Below are 25372 nucleotides of genomic sequence, written 5' to 3' on the forward strand. Positions count from 1 at the left end.
TTTTCTAGCATTTCCACTGAAAACAGAACAGCAGATTGGTGTAAAAATGTCTAAGAGACCTTATAATCAAATGTAATGTGAACTTTTGGGGAATCCTGATTCAATCAAATCAATAGTAAAAAGACATTGTTGAGATCACTGGGGAGAAAACAAATATGGACTGGGTGTTAGATTACATTAACAAAGAATACTTCATTTGGGGAGTGTAATAAAAAAAATTGTGGTTATGTTCTTTAACATTTTTCTGTTATATACACTGGAATGTTCATAGTTGAAAAGATAGGATAGATGAAATTTGCTTTAAAATATTCCAAGAAAAAAAATTATGGGGGGAGGTCGGTGACATAGGAGACATAGTAGTTGTTGACTGTTGAAACTAGAGATGGATGCAAAGGTTTACTGTATGTTCACTCTTTTGTTGTGCATGTTGGAAAATACTTCCTTTGAAAAAAGAAGAAGAAGGAAAAAAGCTAAAATTGTAAGAGAATTTGGGGTGTAGTACCCAGTCTTCCAAGGAGACATTTGAGGAGAACACAGATTCTCATGCAGCCACTACACGCACTTGTGATGGGCCACTGAAGAATCAAGAGAGAGCCACTTGCATCTTAGAGCATTGACTGTACCAAGTCTGAGCAAGTCTCTGCCTCGTTGTAAGGCTGGAAGAAGTGATTTCTTCTCTCTTCTTTATTTTTTCACTGGAGTATAACTTCTTCACAATGGTGTGCTGCTTTCTGCCGTACAGCAACATGAATCAGTGTATACAAACGTCCTCTCCCCCTGGAGCCTCCCTCCCTCCTCCCATCCCACCCCTCCCGGTCGTCACAGAGGACAAGTTCAGCCCCCCATGTTACACAGCAGCTTCCCACTAGCTGTCCAGTCTACACATGGTAGTGAAACAGGAGACAGATGCTCCACCCCAGGGTAATGCAGTTGGAGATCCATTCCCTGTGGAACAATATAATATATACATATATATTAATAATATAATTCCCTGGTGGCTCAGACAGTAAAGAATCTGCCTGCAATGCAGGAGACCCAGATTCGATCCCTGGGTCGAGAAGATCCCCTGGAGAAGGGAATGGCTAACCGCTCTAGTACTCTCACCTACAGAATACCATGGACGGAAGAGTCTGGTGGGCTACAGTCCATGGGGGTGCAAAAGGTTGGACACAATTGAGTGACTAACACAACAACAATAATTGTTGTTGTTCAATAATTATATGAACTATTAATAATATATATGATTATATATTCATATAATATTCATTATATATGTGAATAATTATATGAGTGAATTATAATTACATGCTGTTGTTCAATAATTACAACAATAATAAAAATGATATAATACTGAAGCCCACCAGATTCCTCAGTTCATGGAGTTCTCCAGGCAAAAATACTGGAGTGGGTAGCCATTCCCTTTTCCAGGGAGTCTTCTCAACCCAGGAATCCAACCTGGATCTCCTGCATTGTAGGCAGATTCTTTACCATCTGAGCCACCAGGGAAGCCCTAATATAATATAAGAGCAGGATAATTAAGGGAGGAGGCTGGGCCCTGCCTAGACCACATATTTCTCATTCTTGAAGTCAGGAGATCTCCCCAACCACATGTGCACAGAAAGGCTCCTTGGAGGTTAAAGGGGGAGTGATGTCAAGGGATGCTCTACCCACAAGCCTTTGCGGTAGAATTCATCATGGCTAAGAGATGCCAATGAACACCCAGGACTGATCTTTAGAATGGACTGGTTGGGTCTCCTTGCAGTCCAAGGGACTCTCAAGAGTCTTCTCCAACACCACAGTTCAAAAGCATCAATTCTTCAGTGGTTAGCTTTCTTTATGGTCCAACTCTCACATCCATACATGACTACTGGAAAAACCATAGCCTTGACTAGACAGACCTTTGTTGACAAAGTGATGTCTCTCTTTCTGATATGCTGTCTAGGTTGGACATAACTTTCCTTCCAAGGACTAAGCGTCTTTTAATTTCATGGCTTCAGTCACTATCTGCAGTGATTTTGGAGCCCAAAAAAATAGTCTGACACTGTTTCCACTGTTTCGCCATCTATTTCCCATGAAGTGATGGGACCAGATGCCATGATCTTAGTTTTATGAAGGTTGAGTTTTAGGCCAACTTTTTCACTCTCCTCTTTCACTTTCATCAAGAAGCTTTTTATTTCCTCTTCACTTTCTGCCATAGGGGTGATGTCATCTGCATATCTGAGGTTATTGATATTTCTCCCAGCAATCTTGATTCCAGCTTCAGCTTCTTCCAGCCCAGCGTTTCTCATGATGTACTCTGCATATAAGTTAAACAAGCAGGGTGACAATATATAGCCTTGACATACTCCTTTTCCTATTTGGAACCAGTCTGTTGTTCCATGTCCAGTTCTAACTATTGCTTCCTGAGCTGCATACAGGTTTCTCAAGAGGCAGGTCAAGTGGTCTGGTATTCCCATCTCCTTCAGAATTTTCCACAGTTTATTGTGATCCACACAGTCAAAGGCTTTGGCATAGTCAATAAAGCAGAAGTAGATGTTTTTCTGGAACTCTCTTGCTTTTTCAATGATCCAGCGGATATTGGCAATTTGATCTCTGGTTCCTCTGCCTTTTCTAAAACCACCTTGAACATCTGGAAGTTCATGGTTCACGTATTGCTGAAGCCTAGCTTGGAGAATTTTGAGCATTACTTTACTAGCATGTGAGATGAGTACAATTGTGTGGTAGCTTGAGCATTCTTTGGCATTGCCTTTCTTTGGGTTGGAATGAAAACTGACCTTTTCCAGTCCTGTGGCCACTGCTGAGTTTTCCAAATTTGCTGGCATATTGAGTGCAGCACTTTCACAGCATCATCTTTTAGGATTTGAAATAGCTCAACTGGAATTCCATCACCTCCACTAGCTTTGTTCATAGTGATGCTTCTTAAGGACCACTTGACTTCATATTCCAGGATGTCTGGCTCTAGGTGAGTGGTCACATCATCGTGATTATCTGGGTCATGAAGATCTTTTTTGTACAGTCCTTCTGTGTATTCTTGCCACCTCTTCTTAATATCTTCTGCTTCTGTTAGGTCCATACAATTTCTGTCCTTTATTAGCCCATCTTTAACTTGAGCCCACTCAAGTTACCTATGATATTAATAGTTAAGGGCAGGGTTAGAGTCAAGACTCAAGCTGCGGTCTGTGTGAAACACTGCATGTATCCAGTAATCCACATCACCTGTTACGAAGGGGAGGAGACATGAGAACTTCCCTTGGGTTGTTTAGAGACATAGGGAAGAGAAAACCAGAATAGATGTAGCAAGATGCCTCTGTGTGTGTGTGTGTGTGTGTGTGTGTGTGTGTAACAGAATGCAGAAAGAGACAGGGCACAAAGGAATCAAATGAGAGGCCAGCACAGTGCTCAGCTCAGAGCAGACACAGGTGCTGCCTAGCTGCCCAGGGTACCCTGAATGAATGAATGAGTGAATTTGGAGAAGGATGGGACATCATCCACATTATCAAGAAGGCAATGAGATCTAGCCCAGGCCGCTGAAGCTGTCCTAGGTTGAGGAGGAGTGAAGTGGGTCAAATTTGGGTGGCAGTTGCTGAAGGCAGAGATGTGGGGAGAAGACCTCTGAGCTTATCTGTGCCTGGATCTCACAGAGACTCTGTCACCAAAGTGCCTCTCTCACTTCCCCAGAGTCTGGCACTAGCTGGCTCGTTCACAGAGCTCACAGCCCAAAGGCAGAGAAGTCAGAGAAGGACAGATGGGGTAGCCTAGGAGAAAAGGGTCTCCTGGTGGCCACAACCCTCAGATCCCAGGCCTCCTCTGCCATAAGCCTGGCCTGGCTCTCAGGTGCGCTCACAGGGATACACCGGCATCGGCCCAGGGGCCCCAGCTCCCCCCCAGCCCCTCAGCCCCGTCCCAGTCTGCAGCACCATGCTGCCGCAGGCACATGTCAGGCGGAGAGTTTTAGTTTGATGTAGCCGGCCTCCTCCTTTTTCTTAATGCTGTTGAGCATGCCCGTGAGGCCCAGGAAAGCTGCTTGCTTACCCAGCTCCCTTGGTCTCACACTGGGTCCAAAAGCTTCTATTTGGGGGACATCTAAGAGACAGATCTAGAAGTTCCTTTGCCTCTATCCAGAATTTGGCTAGGAGAAGCCAAGCCTGTGACTTAGTATAGCCTTTGTCCAATTCAGCTCTCCAGGACCAAGAGTCAGAAGGCAATGGATCAGGGGAGAGGCACCCTGGCAGGGTGAGTTGGGAGGAGAGCAGACCTTGAGCCTCCCCACAGCTCAGCCGGGCTTCCAGATGCCCATCTGCTTCAAAAAGGTATGCCTTCCCCCAGGAGTCAATAAAAGCCTGGGAAGCAGAAACTCAAAGAGGTAATCAATAGTTTGCAAAATGAAGACACCACTATTGGAGACGGGCTATCTGGGGAATGAGGCCCTCTTTTCAGCATTTCTACCCAGCGCCATTTAACCCTGAAGACTGGATTAGACAGCACTCAATTTTCTATCCTGCTGGTGGGAGAATGTTACAAGTAACCCAAAGGAAGGTGGTTTCCTTTTACCTTTGGAATTCTTAGTTGAGGCTACAGAGAGCCTCCCTGGGTACCACTGCCTTACTGGACCAGCATCCTCAGCCTCACCTGGGAGCTTCTTAGAAATGCAGAGTCACAGGTCCAACCTCAGACCCAAAGAATCAGAATCTGCATGTTAAACAAGATCCTTAGATGTTTCTTGAGCACATGAAAGTTTAAGAAGTAATGCCTTCAATGAATATTAAAAGGTTTGCATCCCAGAAGCAAGAGGCAGTGCAGAGGCCAGGTATGGGAGGCTGGGAAGAAGGGGCTGGCAAGCAGGAACAAGCTTAGGATTAAATGTGTACAGCACCAAGTGGCCTGCCCAGGAATAACAATTTCACTCACCTTTCTTCTCTGCCCCTACCCTTCCCAAGCCATTCTGCACCAGGCAAGGTTCGAGGCTTCTCTGACCCCGTGTAAGAGCTTCACATCATGGTGTCTCGACCTTCGAAGTTTCCTCCTCCAGGAATGCCCTTCCTCCCCTGTCTGCTCAGCTAGCTCCTAGTCCTTCTTCAAAAATCTACTAAATGACTTCTCTGGTGGTTCAGTGATTAAGAATCTGCCTGCCAAAAATATAAGGGACACAGGTTCGATCCCTGGTCCAGGAAGATCCCACACACAGTGGGGCAATTAAGCCCATGCGCCACAACCACAGAATCACACGTGCTGTAGAGCCTGCCTGCCATAGCTACTGAAGCCCATGCACCCTAGAGTCTGCGCTCAGCAACAAGAGAAGCCACCACAACGAGCAGCCCGTGCGTTACGACTAGAGAGTTGACCCAGCTCCCAGCAATGAAGACCCAGTGCAGCCATAAACAAATAAAAAATAAATATTTTTTTTTAATCTGATACAAAGTAACCCCTTCCTTGTTGTACCTACATACTTCTCTCTGTGATGCTATGACCCTGGGTCCGCTTACTCATCTATCAGTTCCTTTATACAACAAACTCGAATATCTAATGTCCCCTATGTGCCAGACACAAGGCTAGAAAGTAGAGACATAGAAGTGGATGAGAAACAGCTCACTCTTTGAGAGTTTACCTTCTAGACAGGGAGGTAAATGTATCAACTCTCATCTACAGTACCCCTGGGATTGCTTGAGCCAGAGAGTATTGTCATTTTTTGTTTATATATCTTACCTCCCCAACTAGACTGCTGTTCCTTAAAGACAGGGGTTCTGCCTTATTCTTCTTAGTTTGTGTTAGTCCACTATTAGTCCCTGAGCAGATGAGAATGAATGCATGAATGAATATCTATTTCATATCTTGGGAAAGAGCAGAAACTCCATCAACCTGACCTTCCACAGCCAAAGTGTGGTGGAACCAGGTCTGGGAGCCAGGTTCAGCCACCCCATTCCCTAGGAATTCCATTCAGTGAAGGATTTTCCCACATGGAGTCAGATACTGCAATGCTCACAGAAAAGACCTAAAGCAGATTCTTAAAGAGTTTAAGATCTCTCAGAGAAAATAAAGCCCACACCCATGAAACAATTAGAAAACATCAAATGATAAAATCCGGTAAGTGTAGAGACAAGTAGAAATGGACAACCACCCGAGCGAGACTTGAAGAAATGTTTATTTGGGCAGGTAAGAAGAAAAAGGGAATTCTAGACAGGGGAACACCAAGAGCAAAGGCTCAGAAGCACAAAAGACAAAGGTATGTGAATCATGGGGAAAAAATGGGAGGTGTGGATGGGTAGACAAAATGGTGCCCAATGTCAGAAGGCCATGAGCATACAGTGTGGAGTTCAGACAAGGGTTCTGGGAGTTCTGGGACAAAGTAAATCACTGTTGCTGTCACCATCTAGGAAATATGAAAGGGTTTAGCTTTCTGTGAAAACTCCAAGTTCCCTTATTTTTTGGTGAAGAAGGGATGTTTCAAGAGTTGGCTTTAAAAAAAAAAAAAAAAGAGTTGGTTTTTATAGAAGTGGTAATGGATCACCTGATCTCCCTTGAGGAGGAATGAACCACATTTGCAAACCAACTGGCCAGGACAGAAGGTCAGGAGTTCTGAGAAAATTTGTTTATTCTAAGAAGATAACTGGTCTGGGCTGGGACAAAACTTGCAACCTAAGGTTCTCTAGGTCTAAGTAACTGAGCCAAATCAGTGGCAGGATGACCACTTCCAAACACACACACACACACACACACACGTACAAAGAGCTGGTGTTTTATTAAAGAAAATTCCCAGTGTAGACATGTAAGCACACAGACTAGCCAAGAGCAGAAAGAGTGAGGTGGCAAAGAGAAACAAAGACTGAAGCACTGGCAGAAGGCAGAAGCCTTTTAAAGGAGGCACAGCTTCTGCAGGTCCTCAGGGGACAGGCTGAACTGTTTTCAGTTCCAGTAGCCAAACTCTGATGGTGCCAGATTCTCCATTATTCCTGGGTGGCCCCACCCCCTCCACCCTTAGGCTGCTTTCTGTTGGCAAAAGTTTGCTTGCTTCTGGAAGCCTTTGAATATGGGAGCATCTGGTGTTCTAGAGACTTAAAATACTGCAAATTCAAGTAACATAACTGCTTGGATCTACAAGGAGATCCAGCTTGCTCCATCTCCAGCAGGCGTCCTGCCCTTCAGAATGTCACCCCTCAGAGCTATGCAAAACCCTTCCCCAAGTTTGGCTTCCTAACTCTTTCTTTGGATGAGAAGAAGGACTTAGTTATTATATTTAGGGTTGCAGGGCTTCCTGCCCATAGAAATAAAAAATAATGAGATGGGGACTGAATCATCAGATGACAAATCCACTGGGAAAACATACTGGAAGGGGATGGAGGATCCAGACCAGGCTCTAGCCCCTAACCAACCTCATTTAGTTCCCATGATTATTTTCTATCAGGCAAATAGCCTCAAAGAATTGACATAAACTTTGTCATGTTGAACAGAGAGTAAGAGGCAGAGCCAAGATTTAAACCAGGTTTTTTTCACTAGAAGCCATTCCCTACACTATATGCCTTCAAGGTCCTGGATTTAGTAGACAACCACCCCTAAGCAAAGGGCATAGCGGGCAGGCAGGTCTTTCCCACGGGCCCCTTCAGGGCTATTTTCGTTTGGGGCAAAATTGTATTTGACAGCTGTGGACTTGCGCTCTCAACCTTGACTCCATGCCTGTGTGTAAGAGGAAGATTTGTGGAGAGGCAGAGTTGAGAGAGAGAGGAAGACTTCCTCTTCTTCCTCCTCAGAATGAAAGCTTAACCTTGAATGAATGGAATTCAAATTTGATGTGTGTAAGTCAAACCCTGGAGGGGTATGTGCACACTTGCCAGGGCAAAGCGTCCTCTGCAGGGAGGAGCACATGGAGAAGCTGCCCAGCCCACTCAGCCCTTATCGCAAGTATTCCCTTCTACTCAGAACAACAGATGTACAGTCACCATCCATCCACTTCACTCGGTATCCTGAAGGTTGACATCACATGAAAACAATATTTGAGGAAATAGAAAAGGGCCCCTCAGCTCAGGAGAGCATGTTGCCTAATAAGTCAGAAAGGAAACCACTTCCTCCCCATGAACTCTTAGTATATGAAAGAAGTCCCCCCATCATGTCAACATGTGTCGCCTCTCTGGTATGTCTTGGACAGGATATTGCCTTCAATCCACATATTGTAAATTATTGACATGCTCCTTATTGAGAGCTAAAAATGAGGAAGAAACAAGTCATGACTCTTAGCCATGGCTGAACAAAAAGAGGCTTCAAGCCTCCAAGTGCAGACCAGAGGACAGTTGGTAAAAGAGAAAGTTAATGTTTAGTGTGTTGTGGAGGGTCCTTGAAATCTGGAGAGTTAGGGAAATCACTCAAAAATGTAGCTCTGGGACTTCCCTGGTGGTCCAGCAGTTAAGACTCCACACTTCCAATGGAAGGTGCATGGGTTCGATCACTGGTCAGGGAACTAAGGTCCCATGTGCTGTGGGGTGCAGCTAAAAAAAATTAAAAATTACCTCAACTTGAGATTGGATCAGAAATCAGAGACCCACAAAAGATCTGCTCTTTATCCAGGCCCTAAATGGCTAAGAGGGAAAAATAGGACACAGTACATGAGGCAGGCCATATGGGAGTAAAGACAAAGAGATCTGAGCTGAGACCAGACTAGAAACAGGAGTTCAGAACCAGAGGATTTAAAAAAAAAAAAAAAAAAAAAAACTAGCCTTATTAAATCTTACTGCATTAAAGGAACCAAAAAGGAAGGAATCTCACATTTCAGACCAAGAGTTAAATCAGTGGCTGTCCACTTTGGTGACCCAGGAGCGTCGTTTCTGAAAAAGACAAGTGCTCCAGCTCCACCCATATATTCTATCCAGACCTCTGGTGGGGCCAGTCAAGAGCCACCAGCCACTCTGATATCCAGCCGGCATCAAGAAGCACTGAGTTACATCGAAGAGATGTATTCATACCCCACTTCCAACCCATTCACACCCCCCAAACTTCCTCAAGCCTCAAACCAGCCCCCAATGTATGAGTCACAGCAGGGCTTTCTTCCAGTCATTTCAGTTGTTTCAGGAATTCCCAACTATAGATTCTTCACCAGCACTCCACATGCCCTTCAGCCAGGGTAGAAACACAGCATGATTGCCACAGACTGCATTTATTTAGGGATCATTGGCCAAAGGAACAATCATTTGGGGTAGTTTTTATCTCTGTGATTCCTCTCTGGAACCTTCCACAGAGAGCACCGTCCAAGCAAAGGGTCTGACCTGGACGCTCAAGGCCACTGCAGCAGCTGACCAGGGTCCCCGGGGCCAGGGTCTCACTCCAGGGGGACCACGTCCATGCTCCCCCTTATCAGCCTGTCTTCCTCCAGGCCTGTCTGGTCTCTGCTGGGCTTCGAGCCCTCCAACTTCAGCCCTCTGCCCAAGCAGTGAGGCAGGAAGAGGACTGGGAGGGCAGTGGGTCTGAAACAACTGCTACATGGATGGACTCAGGACACACAGCAAAGAGAGTCTCTGCCTCAGCCAAGGGTGAAAGGACCACCCCTTCTTCTCAGAAGGCTTGCTCTGTTTTTGCAATTCCCCCAGTTGACCTTTTGTCTGGTGGGCTAGTTGGTGCTGACCTCAGAGAAGGCCAGACTGGGTGCTGTGGGGAGAGAGAAACAAAGCATATTTGTAAGAAGCATTTCAATCATAATAGTTACCATTTATTGAACTCTTCCCATCTGTCTGGGCTAGTTCTGAATTTCACATGCACTATCTCATTTGTTCCTCACAACCCGAGAGGTAGGTTTTATTAATATTTTCCCCATTAAGGATGAGGAAACCGAAGCTCAAGAAACCAAGTTACCTGCCCAAGATGATCCAGCTTCTAAGTCAGGGTAAAGATGCGGACCCTGGTCTGTCCAACTCCAAAGCTAGGGATCTTAACCATTGCGCCATACAGCCTCAGAAAGAGGACATGGTATGGTGCCCCTCCATTTAAGTAAATTTAATAAAAAGGCAAAGGTTCTGGGACTTCCCTGGCAGTCCAGTAGTTAGGACACAGGGAGGTACAGGGGGGAAGGGTTCAATCCCTGGTTGGGGATTTAAAATCCTGCACACTGCAGGTGTAGTCAAAAATAAAAATCAATGTAAAAAAAAAATCCATGATGAACAAAAAATTTTAAAAAAAATTTTTAAGCAAAATTTCTTTGTTACCCCTGCTCTCTATCAGATAACAGCCCCCTACCTAAAGTCTCAAACAAATGGTACACAGGCCAGAATTCACCCACAGCCTTGTGTAATTTGACAGTGTTTTAGAATAACTTGATGAGCCCCCGAAGGCCTTTGAGTTTGTGGCCCTGGTCTCCCATCACACTTGCTTTATTGGATCCGTTTCAAGGGGACATGGGTGCTGTTTTCTGCAGAGTTTAAATCTCAAACACCTGGCACTAAACATGAGACGCTGGCACTGAAGCTGGCTCACTTCTCCATCATCTCTGTCCCACAGAGTGTCTGCAAAACGGTACCACCCAGGTGACGGACACAGATCAGCAGGCACCGTTATCAGCAGGTCTCTAAGACAAGGTTCTGGCAGTTACTGTAGCATCACATGGCAACGATGGGAGAAGGATGGGGGGAGGGGGAGTGACTATATTCAACTTCAGAGGGGAGCTCGTGTTTCACTTGGTGGAGCAAGGCCAGATTCTGATCTCACTCTTCCCTGGCAGAACCTTTCTCTGTTGCAATCATCTGGGAGTCATGTGTCCTTGGAGCTGGTGTAACAGGAAAAAAACACAAGCCATCATCCTATAAACAGAGGAGGCCAGCCTTCCTGAACACAGTAGAACACTGTTCCCTGCATGGCTGGGGTGCCTATTGCGAAAGTCCTTCAGTTGGGTCCAACTCTCTGCGACCCCATGGAGTACACAGTCCACAGAATTCTCCAGGCCAGAATACTGGAGTGGATAGCCGTTCCCTTCTCCAGGGGATCTTCCCAACCCAGGGATCGAACCCAGGTCTCCCACACTGCAGGCGGATTCTTGACCAAGTATTATTTATCTACAAATAGCATCATGTCCCTCGCCAGCTCATTCCTTTTGTCCTTACGCCTACTCACTACACAGCCAGTGTCTTTTCTAGGTGCTAGACTTTCCTGGAGAGTTGAACAAAGAGAACATAGGAATCAGACTCTGTATTATTACATGAAATCCAGCATGCAGCCTTCCAGCAGTTGGATTATGTCAAGGTACAATAAGTCACAGAGTTAAAAAATCTAAGAGTTGAAAAATATTGACTTTAAATGCAACTGGTGGGTAAATTTAGTTTAGAGCTTCCCAGGTGGAGTTTTGACTCAATGGACATGAGTTTGAGCAAACTCCAGGAGATAGTGAAGGATAGGGAAACTTGGTGTGCTGCAGTCCAAGGGGTCACAAAGAGTCCCCATGGGGACATGACTGAGCAACTAAACAGCAACAAATGTGGAAAGACTCTGCCTGCCAATGCAGGAGATGTGGATTCAATCCCTGGGTCAGGAAGATTGCCTGGAACAGGAAGTGGCAACTTACTCCAGTATTCTTGCCTGGAGAATCCCATGGACAGAGGAGTCTGGCAGGCTACAGTCCCTGGGACCGAAAAGAGTCGGATGTGACTGAGCACACACAGTTAAGTTTAGTAAACGTTGTAAATTATAGGAAAATACCAGTGAAGGAGAAGCCCACAAGCTAACACTGAAGACATGTAACACTCCAGGATATACTAGACCGTGTATATTTCAATATATGTTGGCCACCTAGAATTGGAGCCAACTAGAAATCAGTGTAAAGATAGAACCATTGGTAATCTAAGGAATTCTAAAAGATATGTGCAGAGAAGAGGTCATACTCAGAAATGTAAAAAAATAAAATTTAATAACATGATAAAGCAATTAGCAAGTATATAAAATATCACAATGGGCTTCCAGGTGGCTCAGTGGCAAAGAATCTGACTGCCAATGCAGGAGACACAGGTTGGATCCCTGAGTCAAGAAGAGCCCCTGGAGGAGGAAACGGCAACCTTCTCCAGTATTCTTGCCTGGAAATCCCATGGACAGAGGAGCCTGGTGGGCTACAGTCCATGAAGTCACAAAAGAGTCGGATATGACTTAGTGACTAAACAACAATAAAATATCCCGACACCATAGGAAAACTGTAAAGGCTATGAACAAAGGAGCATTGGGTAAAATAGCATAAACAGTAGAGTTCTCACAGTTAGTGGTGCAGCAAATAAAGAATGCTACTAGCATAAAAAAGACTTGGGGAAAGACATGTAATTCATTAAGGGACCAAGGGCTTAAATCGTAAATAGTAATTCCTTAGCACAACACAGCACTAGGAAGTTATTGGTGCTGGGCTTGCAGGCATGTGTATATGAGCATCTAATGGGCATGGCAAATTTGTGTTGCATTCAGTTAATAAAGTGCAAATAATGACCTTATGCTGCAAAAACAAAAAAAAATCTAAGAGTTGGAAGGGACCTTTTGAAAAGGAGGAAAACAGTTCCTCATGACATGATTTTTGTACAAGATCATCTAGTCCCTCTTAACTACATTGTGTTAAACCAGTATTGTGCTGATGAGAAAGAGATCTTTGTCTAACCTCATGATAGCACTTCCTTCTACCTCTAAGATCAACCCTCTCCAGCCCTAGAGATGCTCAGAAGGCTCGAAATTGGGTATAAGGACAAGTTTGCTACTCTTCTATCCAGCAGAGCTTCAACTTCTTACAATTTCCAACTACCTAGAAAAATCTCTGCCTTCAGCAGAGTGTCTCCTCACCCCACCACCACCGCACCTCACCCCCACCCCTGCTCCCGCCAGGAAACCTAGCAATGAGTCTGCCATATCCTTCCCAAGTCCTTTTCCTGCCTCCAGACACCGGGCTCAGCGGGACTCAGAACACTCCTCACCATGGTCATGTAGGTGGCCTCTGATTTTCCACCTGATTCTTCCTCATCGTTCACCTCTTGTGTAGTTATTGAGGAGTAAATATGTTTCTAGAGGGGAGAAAACCATATAAATAGTCTTAAAACTCAACAAATCTTACATGCCAGAGAAAAGGCTATCTTTTCCATGTTCTTATGATCCCCTATGTTCACAGGGCATCAACCCCCAAAATCAGTGGGTTCTGAGGGTTATTGAGAGCTACAGAATGATCATAGGTCACAATAATTCAGTCCTCAGACTTCCTGAAAATTAAGAAAATTACCTCATCGGCAAAGAGTACTATATTCAGAACGAACTTCTTTGGTTCAAAAGTCAAACATCTGGGACTTCGCTGGTGGTCCAGTGGTTAAGACTCCACACTCCCAATGCAGGGGGCATGGGTTCAATCCCTTGTTGGGGAACTAAGATTCCACTTGTCCCATGGTGTGACCAGGAAAAAAAAAAAAGTCCAACATCTTTGTTTGGATGGGCATTGAGGTAGCAGTAGAGAATTCTTATTTTGCCGAATGATTTGAATTTTGTGGTTATTTCCTCCCAATTAGAGTCTTGGCAGGACAGCATTCATTAGCACCTAATTGTCATCATCTCTCCCATAGGGCTTAAACGGCGGGAACAGCCCTCACTGAACTTCATGTCTGTGAGGTCAGGGGTACTTTGTGACTCCCGTCCCTGTCACTATCTGGGGAAGTGATCATCCAGTGACAAATTCTTGGACTTCTGGAGTCCCCTGTACTATGATGTGAGAAAATCCTACTCTTGGGTCACAAACAGCCCAAAAGATGAAAAGGTATGTAAGAAGAGTTTTTCAAAAGAAAGAAAGGAAGGAGGGAGGGAGGAAAACAGGAAGGAAGAAAGAAAGAGGGAGGGAGGAGAGAGGGAGGAGGGAAGAAAAGAAAGAACAAAGGGGGGGGGGCAGTTCAAGGAAATTAATCCATTTCTCAGTTCCTAGTAGCAATTATTTATTATTTATATAAACTATCACAAACTAATATGATCAAGAAAAAGTTCTTGATTCTCTCTTTCTAAAGGTTCCTGAATATTTAATCTGAACCGTTCAGTGAACTGAACTGTTCACTTCACTTAACCCCAGAATGGATCATAATCACCCCTCATATTGATACAATGCCTCAGAAATTATAGAGCACTTGCACATAGTATCACGTTATTTGAACCTCACAGCTGGGCAGATATGTTTGTCCTTCTCCTCATTTTGGGGGTGAGAAAACAGAGGCTCGGGGAGTGGCAGAGCTGGGCTTGAACTGGCTTCCGATTCAAGTCCAGTGCGCTTTCCCTGGACCCTCCAAGGCTGGGCTGGGCTGCAGGGCCGGCCCCACCCACCCCACGCGCCTCACTACTCCTGGGCTCTAACTGAGTGATGGAGATCTCCTAAGCACTGCTCTGGGCCAGGCACTGGGGGTGCTGAGACATAACAGTGAATGAGACACAGTTCCCAGGAGAATGATAAAGACACCACCTGGGTGCTGGAGCAGTCTCCACCTTGTCCTCACGGGGCACAGCTGCAAAGCGGCATAATTCTGTTTTTTGGTTTGTCTTTTTTTTTTTTTTTTGGCCCTGCAGGCATGTGGAATCTTAGTTCCCTGACCAGAAATGGAACCCATGTCCCCTGTGTTGGAGGCACAGAGTCTTAGCCACTGGACCACCAGGGAGGTCCCAAAATGGCAGAATTCTTCTCTTACCTCTGCACGAGGCTTCTCTGTGTTCTCCAGGCTTTTGACCAGGGTGGTGGAAGTGACTGAACTGCAAAGACATGAAAGCACGTGCAATTAACCACCCAGCATTGTAGAGTCAAAGATGACAACACAAGACCACACAGAGTTTTTATAAAAAAGAGACCCCAGAGGAGGACCCACTCCTAGACACCTTCAGATCGCACTACACAGCTCAGCTTAGAATCTGATGGAGAGCAGAGAAGTATCTAGAGAAAGCCTGGGCTGAAGACAGCTTCAGCCTGTCTAGTAACTGAAAGTTGCTCAGTTGTGTCCAACTCTTTGCAGCCCCATGGATTATACAATCCATAGAATCCTCTAGGCTAGAATACTGGAGTGGGTAGCCTTTCCCTTCTCCAGGGGATCTTCCCAACCCAGAGATCGAACCCAGGTCTCCCGCATTGCAGGCGGATTCTTTACCAGCTGAGCTACAAGGGAAGCCCTCTGCCGGTCTCCTGTGACCCTAATAACTTCCTGTCCAGAACAATTGTAAGTGAATAAATAGAGGGACTCCACGGGATTCAATTTCATAATTTCCGAGGACTAGGGAGAAGAAGCCAGACCAGCAGGGGGCAGCAGAAACTCAGCAAGACACCAGTTCCAAGGCTCTGGGACTCTCCCTGGAGGGAGGACAAGCAGAATTAACCCGGCAAACACCCAGGGCTGGGAGCTCAGGCCCCTTCCTTGCCCCTTGGCCTTTGATCTCTTGACCATCTGGCCTTCTGCTTTTGCTACTGAATAGCCTTCCATTTTTCTACTTTGGCCTAAAGTACAGCTAAAAACAACAACCAGGGTTAAAGCTAGAAGGGAATCTGGTTTTTTGTCTCAAAGTGTAAATATTTTAATCATATTTCCTGATTATAAAGTTGTATGCTCTGATTGTAAAATAATTCAAATAATACAGAAATGTAGACAGTCTGAAGTTCAAGTTCCAGTAAACCTCCTACCCTCATTGGACCCACCTTTTCTTTTCTCCCAAATAGCACTACTAGTATTTTAAAATTATCCTTCTAAACTTCTCTCAGTGCATAAGTATACTCACACAGGATATATTTAGTATGTGTGCTGCTGAAGTGAGAATTACATAATTTGCTTTTTTATTAAAATAAGATCCTACTATATATGGTATATTACTTCTTGGACATCTTTCCCCATCATCACATACAGGGTTGAGCAGTATTTCATCGACTGGAATACCAGTTCATTGGATCATTACCTTTCTGACAGGCACTGACAATGATTTCAGTTTTTAAATATAACCTTTGCTACAGCGACCATGTTTATGCACAAATCTCAACACATCCATCTGATTATTTCTTAGAATAAACAGATACATAGACATGGGAGCTCTGTTCTTCATTTTGAGAGACACTGAGGTCCAGGTCAGGGAAGTGAGCTGATAGGGAAGCCATATTGTCTAACTCTTTGTTCTGTGTTGCCCACCTGCCCAGAGCAAAGACTTTCCATTTCAAAACCAAGTCAGAAAGCCCCTGAGGAGTCAAATGCAGACCTAGCAGATACCAGCAGTTTCTGTACGATCCATGTCCCATGGGGAAAGGAGACCTAAAAGTCAGCTCTACTCAGTCTAAATGGGGGTTCTTGCCCCTTGACACTATTTCAAAGGAGTCAATTTGCCCTAGCAACACAGTTTATCAATGGTTGGATAAACAGAAGGATATGGCCCAGCCAAAACCAGTGAAACGCTAGTGTTCATGCCAGAGGATCTGCCAATTTCTGAGATACTAGGAGAACTGCAGGTGGTGCAGCTGGTAAAGAATCTGCCTGTTCAGTGCAGGAAACAAACAGGTGCAGGTTCAATCCCTGGGTCGGGAAGATCCCCTGGCAGAGAAAATGGCAACCCAGTCCAGAAAATCCCACGGACAGAGGGGCCTGGAGGGCTATAGTCCATGGTGTCGCAGAGTCAGACACAACTCTGAGCATGCATGTACAGAACCTCAAGCCTTTAAAAATACATTCCCTAAAAATAATTTAGGACCTGAGGCTGTCCATTCAAAAGTAGCTTCTCATAATTAAAATGTGGTCCTTCAAATAAAGTCACTGACAACCCTCAAAATCTGAGCTTCTCTAAAAAGTGTATACGTGCTACGGGTAACCCAAAAATCATTTCTCTCAGGCATTGAATAGCTCCATTATGGTTCTTGCATAAGATTTATACTCTTAATTATGTTCTACTTGGACAAACATTTGTAAGTCTTTGTAATCTTATAAAATGACGATGATGTGGGAATGTGTAAGGCCCTTCAGGACAACAAAGAACAGAGGAGGCTTCGCTGGTGGCTCAGTGGTAAAGAATCCACCTGCCAGTGCAGAAGATATGGGTTTGATCCCCGGGTCAGGAAGATCCCTTGGAGAAGGAAATGGCAACCTATTCCGGTATTCTTGTCTGGGAAATCACATGGACAGAAGAGCCTGGCAGGCTACAGTCCATGGGGTCACAAAAGAGTCAGAGACGACTTAGAGACTGAACAGGGAGCAAAGGGGGTGGGGTCACTGTACAATGACATCTAACATGATTACCCCAGATGATGCCTAGTTTAAAATACTCCCTTCTGAGCTTCCCTGGTGGTTCGCTGGTTAAAAATCCTCAAAGCCAATGCAGGGGACACAGGTTCAATTCCCTGGCCCAGGAAGATTCCACATGCCATGGAGCAATTAAGCCCGTGCACAGCTATGGAGCCCACTCGCCGCAGCGACTGACGCCTGAGCGCGGAGAGCCCATGCTCGGCAACAAGAGGGGCCACTGCAATGAGAAGCCCACTTGTCACAACTAGAGAAGACCCACCACAATAAATAAACAACACTTTCTAAAAATAAATAAAACAAAACACACCCTTCTGTGAAAATGGTACACATAGGGTCTTATCACTCTCTTCCACTTCAGGCTACAGGCACCTCAGCCTCCCCATCCAAGAGATGGGAGCAGCCCCATACCTCTTATTTCCGAAGGCCCTCTTCACAATCAGTATCAGAACCGGAAGAAGCAGGATGGTGGCGCAGACGATCCCCACGATGATCACCAGCTGGTTACCACCCAGGATCTCTGGTCTGAGGGCTCCCGGGGTCACCAATGCTTGGGAAAGGAGAAGAGCAATGACAGAGCCTCAACATTCCAGAGAAGAGCTGGGAGCCTCACCAGTTCTATGCCAAGCAGCAACAGCCACGTCAGGAAGTAGGGGGAGAAGGCCAGACTTCACCCCACATGGAAGCACTGGTACTCCAGCTGACCCCTTTAGATTGAGAACCAGCCTCTGCCCACCCCATTTTACCCTTAAGATATAGATGAAGGTGGGTGGGTAAACAGAATATCACCTGACCTACAACAGAGTTTCCATTTACATTAACAATTCTATCTTAAAATGTGGTTCACCAAATGACACAAATAACAGACATGTTAGAGGCTGCTGACCTTTTTATGGTGAAGTGATTGTTTTCAAAGGTATCTAAGCTACAACACAGCCCCACAGTCATGATACCAAGCACGAAATTTCCATCCATCTATATAGCACCCTTCACCCATTTCCTCAATTTACTCTGAACACATTTATCAAACATCTCCTGAGTGCCAGATAGTACTAGGCACAGAAGATACAAATAACACCAATTATTATTGGTGTAATAATACCAATACCAATAATGCATGGTCTGTGCCCCCAAGGAGGCAACAGTGTGCGCGGAACACCACACACTGCCTTGGGTGCCAGGAGAGCAGCCCACATGGGGGCAAAGCACTGAGAAACGGGCGCCCAGTTCTATGGGGGCAGAACCTGAGAATCTGTCAGCAAGTTTTAAAGTTTGAGTCTGAAAGGAACTATCAAGGATTTTAGCAAACAATAGGAGAAGGATGAGGGTGGGGGAGATAGGGACATTATACCCATGGTCTGGGGCCTTTAGCTTCAGGATGGTGCTTGGAGAAACTAGCAAGAGGGCCATGGCTCTGGGTCAAAGGTTGCATTTGAGGGTATGATGGGGAACGAGGCTGGGTAGATAATAGGATCTAAGTCATGAAGCACCTTAATTATCTTGATGAGGAATTTGTTTCAATCTTTTGTTTTGCTTTGTTTTTGTTACTTCTGTAGGTGATGGAGAAGACATCGAAAGACTGTAGGAAGTTCAGATTTGTGATTGAGAAAGATGGCACTGAGAATGAGGGGTAGTGACTAAGAGTGAAAGCAGAGACTGGTGAGAGGACTACAGTCTAAGACAGACAGACAGTCAGAATAAGGGGATGGTGCCAGATAAGAAAGAAGACAGATCCAAAGTCAGTAGTAGAAATGACAGGACTTGTTGACTTTTTAGACTGGGGGTCCTGGGAAAGGGAAAAATCAAGTACAACTCCCAGGCATCCAGTTGGATAATTGTGTAGATAGTGGTGGCATCAACTGAGGTTGGAGAGATGGGCAGGGGACAGGTGTGAGTGGTGGATTTGGATTATTTGTGTGTGAGTATTTGTGGAAAATCTGGGTGGAGTTCATATACAGAGACAGATGGATAGACAGATGGATGGACGGATAGATAGATAGGTTGTGTGTAACAGAATATGTTAAATGTATACAGAACGTGGTGTTCAATACCACTGGGGTAGGGAAGGTCCAGGATGAACAGTTAGAGCACCACTGGTGATCTACACTGGGGGAGAGGGAGAAGTAGAAGACCGCTTGCAGAGTGCTATGAGTTAATGGAAGATGAGACAGGAGACCCCGAGTTCAGTCCTTCAGCAAGCTATCTGGCTGTGTCTAGAAAGAAATGAATAATGTATCATGACGAAAGTCGTGCAACTCAGAATACACTAAAAACATTGAGTTGTACATTTTAAAAGGGTGAATTGTGTGGCATGTGAGTTGTACCTCAATAAAGCTGTTTCAAGAAAAGGTAAAACACTGGCTATCTGTTTTACATATGGTAATGTATATGTTTCAATGCTATTCTCTCCAATCATCCCACCCTCTCAACTCCTCCCACTGAGTCCAAGAGTCTGTTCTTTATGTCTGTGTCTCCTGGAGGGGTGGTGTAAGGAGGGAGGTGGGGGGCAGTTCAAGAGGGACGGGACACATGTATGCCTATGGCCGATTCATGTTGATGTGTGGCAAAAGCCACCACAATATTGTAAAGTAATTACCCTCCAATTAAAATAAATAAATAAATAAATTTTAAGTGAAAGAGGGAAAAAAAGAAAAGGTATGACGTAGGGTGAGAGCTAAAGTAGAGAAGGTCACAGGTAAGGGGAAGAGTTGAGTGTACGCATGTGCTTATTGGTAGAAGCCCATGGAAAGTATGAGCTTCAAGAGGCATATTGTGAGGGTCCTGAGAAGGAGGGGAGGGCACCACCTGAGCACAGGGGCTCAGATAAGCCCCCAAAGGGAAGGAAGCTCAGGATGGCAGGGAAAAGATGAGGATGGAGTAGATGTAGGTCTGTTTGTGGGTGTGGAGGGCTCAGAAGTTGCCTGAGTTCCCACTAATGGCTTCTCTTTCCTGTGAAGCAGAGGTAAGACTTCTGAGAGTGAAGAAAGCCATCTGTCCTACTTCCCTCTCCATCTGGGATCCTCCGTAAGTGACAAGAAGGTGCCTCCATAGACTTAAGTCTCTGGCCAGAGGTATTGAGAGTAGAGGTGTTTCCTCATCCCATCCCTGCCCCCAACCAACCACAGCCAACCCCTGGGGCCCTCGCAAAAGGCAAAGTCCACAGGCCACATCCTGACAGCTAACTGGGTTCTGGTTTATCTTTAACCCCTCATTTATCAACCTCTCTGTAAACACAATTGAGTCTTTACTCTCCTCCTCACCAATGGCCTTAATACACACTGTTTGCCAGAATAAAGAACCTTGGATCAGAAACTCCCTCTCTTTTTGGTTCTTTCCCCTTCCTGTTTCCTTGTTCTTTGCTGTCTCTCACCAGCTCAGGAGCATCTTCCCTTCTACTACAGAGCATAGAGCATCTCCCCTGAAGCCAAGTCAAAATGACCCCAATCCATCTCTGAGCTCCTGTGTCTTTAAATTGGTATGTTACAGAAACCATGGGTGAGGTTTGGCAGAGGGGTTGGCGTTCACTCAGTATTACCTTATTTCCCTGACCTACCACTAGGGAAGCACTAGGGTGAGGCGGGCAAGGTGCCTAGGCCACCACATTTAAGGAGGGATTACTCTCAAGGTCATGCCAGCACAGGGTAGAGTGCTTGGTAAGTACGAGGCTCATCAGGGGCAGGCAGGTACAGGACCTGAGCGCGGTGCCTCCTTAAACTCTGCATCCCAGAAGCTCTCCAGCTTCACCCTAGTACTGGCCCTGCCTACCAGCTATGCAGTCCCTCCTCCCCGCCCAGCCAAATGTCACATACTTCGGGACTCTTTCAGGATCACTTGCAGCACAGTGGTTTTCCTGAATGTCAGGTTCCCCAGGTAGATACTGCAGGTGTAGTTTCCTCCATCAGACTCCTTCACTCCGTGGAGCATCATAGAGCCATCATTGCGGGAAGTGTCTCCCACCAAGTTTACACGGTTCAGGAAGCGGCCCCAGTTCTGGGGGCGCCCCATGGGCGCCCTGAGTTTGGGTTGATAGCGCAACACAATTTCCTCCTAGAAGGGAAAGGTAAAATGTATGAGACTAAAGAACTGGGGTTGGAGGGAGCTCTCGGGATTCACAGGCCCTATGTGTAGAAGCAGTAAAGGTATCATCAGAAAGTATTAGAAAACACAAAGCCATGGACACATGTGTCCACACCAACCTCCTTGCTGCTCCTTGAGTGCTGGCCTCAGGGCCTTTGCACTTGCTGCTCCCTCTGCCTGGAACATTCTTCCCACCTAGACAGACACATGGTTGCCTCCTTCACTTCCCCGAGACCTCTACTCAGATGTTACCTTTTTGGTGAGGCCTCCCTGACCACCTACATAAAATAACAATCACAAAAGCCTACTTTCTTGCTCTCCATAGCTCTTACTATTACCTGACATACTGTGTATATATTTCTTCATTATTACTATTATTATTATTTGACTGCATTGGGTGTTAGTTGCCCCACAGCATGTGGGATCTTAGTTCCCTGACCAGGGATCAAACCAGTGTCCCTGCACTGCAAGACAAATTCTTAACCACTGGACCACCAGGGAAATTCCTATTTATTCATTATTTTTCTATGTATCTCCCTCCATCTTGATTGTAAGTCTCCCACCAGGGCAGGAGCTTTGAGTGTTCACCATACAACAGACACTTTAAAAATACTTGTCAAATAAAAAAGTACATGAAAAGATGCTCAACATCACTCATTATCAGAGAAATGCAAATCAAAACCACAATGAGGTACCATTACACGCCAGTCAGGATGGCTGCTATCCAAAAGTCTACAAGCAATAAATGCTGGAGAGGGTGTGGAGAAAAGGGAACCCTCTTACACTGTTGGTGGGAATGCAAACTAGTACAGCCGCTATGGAGAACAGTGTGGAGATTTCTTAAAAAACTGGAAATAGAACTGCCATATGACCCAGCAATCACACTTCTGGGCATACACACCAAGGAAAGCAGATCTGAGACACGTGCACCCCAATGTTCATCATAGCACTGTTTATAATAGCCAGGACATGGAAGCAACCTAGATGCCCATCAGCAGACGAATGGATAAGGAAGCTGTGGTACATATACACCATGGAATATTACTCAGCCATTAAAAAGAATTCATTTGAATCAGTTCTAATGAGATGGATGAAACTGGAGCCCATTATACAGAGTGAAGTAAGCCAGAAAGATAAAGACCTATACAGTATACTAACACATATATATGGAATTTAGAAAGATGGTAACAATAACCCTATATGCAAAACAGAAAAAGAGACACAGATGTACAGAACAGATTTTTGAACTCTGTGGGAGAAGGTGAGGGTGGGATGTTTTGAGAGAACAGCATCGAAACATGTATATTATCTAGGATGAAACAGATCACCAGCCCAGGTTGGAGGCATGAGACAAGTGCTCGGGCCTGGTGCACTGGGAAGACCCAGAGGGATTGGGTGGAGAGGGAGGTGGGAGGGGGGATCAGGATGGGGAATACATGTAAATCCATGGCTGATTCATGTCAATGTATGACAAAACCCACTACAATACTGTAAAGTAATTAGCCTCCAACTAATAAAAATAAATGGAAAAAAAAAGAAACCATATTTGAATTAGCAATATAAAAAAAATAAAAATAAAAAAGTGTCAGAATTTTTCATAAAGGTATATAAATACCATTATTTTTTAGAAGTTTTTAAGAACAGGAAATGAGGATACAGACACAAATATGAATGAAAAGACCTGGCACCTAACCTGTTGTCTCTTGTGATTCAAATTCATAACCCACAAATGTCAACTATCATCCTATGTTCTGCAGTGACTCAGTTTGGTGGATGACATTTAAATATACAATGAGTACCCAGAGGTGAACCTGAAACTACATGTAATTCCCCAGACCCCACCACGAAGCCATCCTTTCTGATCCACTCAGACAGCATGTAGGAATCAACTGAGTATAAATGATATTTTGTATGGATGACCTAGAATATGTCTTCATTTGTAAAAGCTAAATCTTGTCTAATCTTTGTACCTTAACTTTATTAAAAATAAGTTATGTGGGATGTCTCTCAAGACACGGCTTGACTCATCAGGACATCACCATGCCTTAGTTGACATCTACTGGTCTAATGAACTAACCTGCTGATTACTGCTTCAGAGTTCCTGTGAAGAAGCCTCCTCATCTTGGCCTCCAGGACTACTAATCCCAACATTCAACACATTCATGAAGACAAAGAAAATCCCATCACATAAATGGCGTGAAGGGGCGCAAAAGAAAACTCACAAAAATAACCCAAATAAGACAATCATTCTTATGCCTAACCCATTGCTTTCCTGGCTAGGTCACCAAAATCATTCCCCCTTGTTACTCCATGAATTCTATAAAAAGGAAAAGAGAGAGAAAGGATAAAACCAAGATGCAGTAGCCAAGTCATGAACCAATGTTCTATATCACCATGTCCCAGATGCATCTTGACAACCCAAAAAGTTGAGCAGTAGCAACATCTACTTCTTCATCATCTTCATTAGTCATTTTTCCCAACTGGAAGCTGAAATTGCCCAGCCAAGCTAAGAGGCCCAGTTTTTTTTTAACAAACTCTGAAGTCCAAGCCCTCATGAGATCACCATGTGGCACCTGATGCCTAGGTTCTTGCTGTCCCCACTCTGTCCTGACACCATTGGCCAGGGGCTTCTTCTACACAACAAGGGCTTCTCCTCCTTACCTTGGCAGGCTCTCCTGATGAGAACATCCAGTCTACCCTGCTCATGTGCTTCTCTTCTGTGCTGTGGAAAACACATCCCATCTGAGTTGAATCACCCACATGAACCATGAGCTCTGGGGATAAAATGATAAATCAAGTCAAGCTCAAAGTATAATCTCTAGAAGCCAAAGAACTTCTGGAGGAGATCACGTTTAGCCAAACATCCTCAGCAGTAACATCAATGTCACCACCACATACTGCACACTTTCCTTCTGTGTGGTCAGAATATTCAGAGGCCTCTCATCAAACCAACACAATACCCCAAGGATAAGACAGTATCCTCTAGCTGCCAACACACATCAAGTCTGAAGGATCCCACTGACATCAGTAAACACTTTCTGGCTTCTCTTTAATTCCTTTCTCCTTCTCCTTTTCTAGAACTTCTCCCACAAGCCCCAACTTCACTTCAAGCCTGTAACAAAGAACGGAAAACCATGAAGCCCTCCACTTTCTGTTCACCAACTTGGGTACCCACATCTGCTTCACAGAAACAGGAAGGAGAAATAACTCTCATTCTTATAAGTAACCCACTGGCCTTCCCAGGTGAAAAACTGAATCATGGGTGACTCTCTTCAACTTAATTCTTTTACAAGTTGTCTTAGGACTTGCTTGGGACAATTCTGGCTAGACTACAGGTCACAGGACTGCTTGCTAATTAGGGCAAACAACAGACAGTTTTCCTTTTGACTTTTCTATTTTATTCCCTGCCCCCACTTCCCCACCTGTTCCCCCTTCCACACCTGCTCCCCCTTCCCCTCATTCTTGGCTTCCCAACTCATAGTCTCTTCCTCCTGCTTATTTGTGTAAACAGTTGACCCCATCATATGTTTACTGCTTATGTCATTTTAAAAAGTTCCTGAAAAAGAAAACAATTAGAAAGATACTTCTGATTTTTCAACAGTGCTCTAAATAAATCAACCGCAAAGTCAGTCAAGAAATGAAAGGCAGGATGGTATTTAAGGGAGACACAAGTCTAGGTCTTATTTGGACACAGTTCCTTCAAAAGAGCATTGAGCAACGCTCACAAAGCAACACAGTACATCAGCTAACTTTTTCATCCAAATTGTGTCCCTGGGAGAAGACTAACTTCCCGCTCAGCAGGAAAGATGTACAATGGGAGGAAAGCAAAAGAAAATATTATGAACTTGGAGCTCTATGGAGGGAATTATTTTGGAAGTAATAAAAATTAACTCCAAAGAATATCAATAGCGGAGGAAATGCCCTCTAAATCTATGAGTATATCAAGAATTGAACCCTATGTTTTAAATGCAATAATAAGAACTAAATATTCTGAACTCCTTCAACACACCAGACATGTGCTAGACACCTAGGTTATCACCTAGTCATTACAATATTTTGAGATATGCACTATTATCCTCCCA

The 25372-nt window shown here is 44.8% G+C and overlaps 1 protein-coding gene and 1 long non-coding RNA gene across 3 annotated transcripts in view; one reads left to right on the forward strand and one right to left on the reverse strand.

Annotated features, from left to right (window-relative positions):
- Positions 1–5374, forward strand: part of LOC122450214 — a 28527-nt gene extending 23153 nt beyond the window's left edge. For both annotated transcript variants that reach the window (XR_006272082.1, XR_006272083.1), the window contains exons 2-3: positions 4178–4310; positions 4938–5374. This is a non-coding gene — a long non-coding RNA (uncharacterized LOC122450214). The remainder of the gene's footprint in view (positions 1–4177; positions 4311–4937) is intronic.
- Positions 5375–9120: 3746 nt separating this feature from the next.
- The window catches only part of JAML (junction adhesion molecule like), a 30560-nt gene continuing 14308 nt past the window's right edge, over positions 9121–25372 (reverse strand). The window contains exons 5-10 of the mRNA XM_043481618.1: positions 23952–24064; positions 21023–21260; positions 17625–17763; positions 14643–14703; positions 12909–12995; positions 9121–9627 (exon numbers count right to left, since the gene is read on the reverse strand). Coding sequence (XP_043337553.1) covers positions 9535–9627; positions 12909–12995; positions 14643–14703; positions 17625–17763; positions 21023–21260; positions 23952–24064 — 731 coding nt within the window. The 3' untranslated portion in view covers positions 9121–9534. The remainder of the gene's footprint in view (positions 9628–12908; positions 12996–14642; positions 14704–17624; positions 17764–21022; positions 21261–23951; positions 24065–25372) is intronic.

This window comes from Cervus canadensis, chromosome 11 (assembly GCF_019320065.1).
Source record: "Cervus canadensis isolate Bull #8, Minnesota chromosome 11, ASM1932006v1, whole genome shotgun sequence".
Classification (NCBI taxonomy): Eukaryota; Metazoa; Chordata; class Mammalia; order Artiodactyla; family Cervidae; genus Cervus; species Cervus canadensis.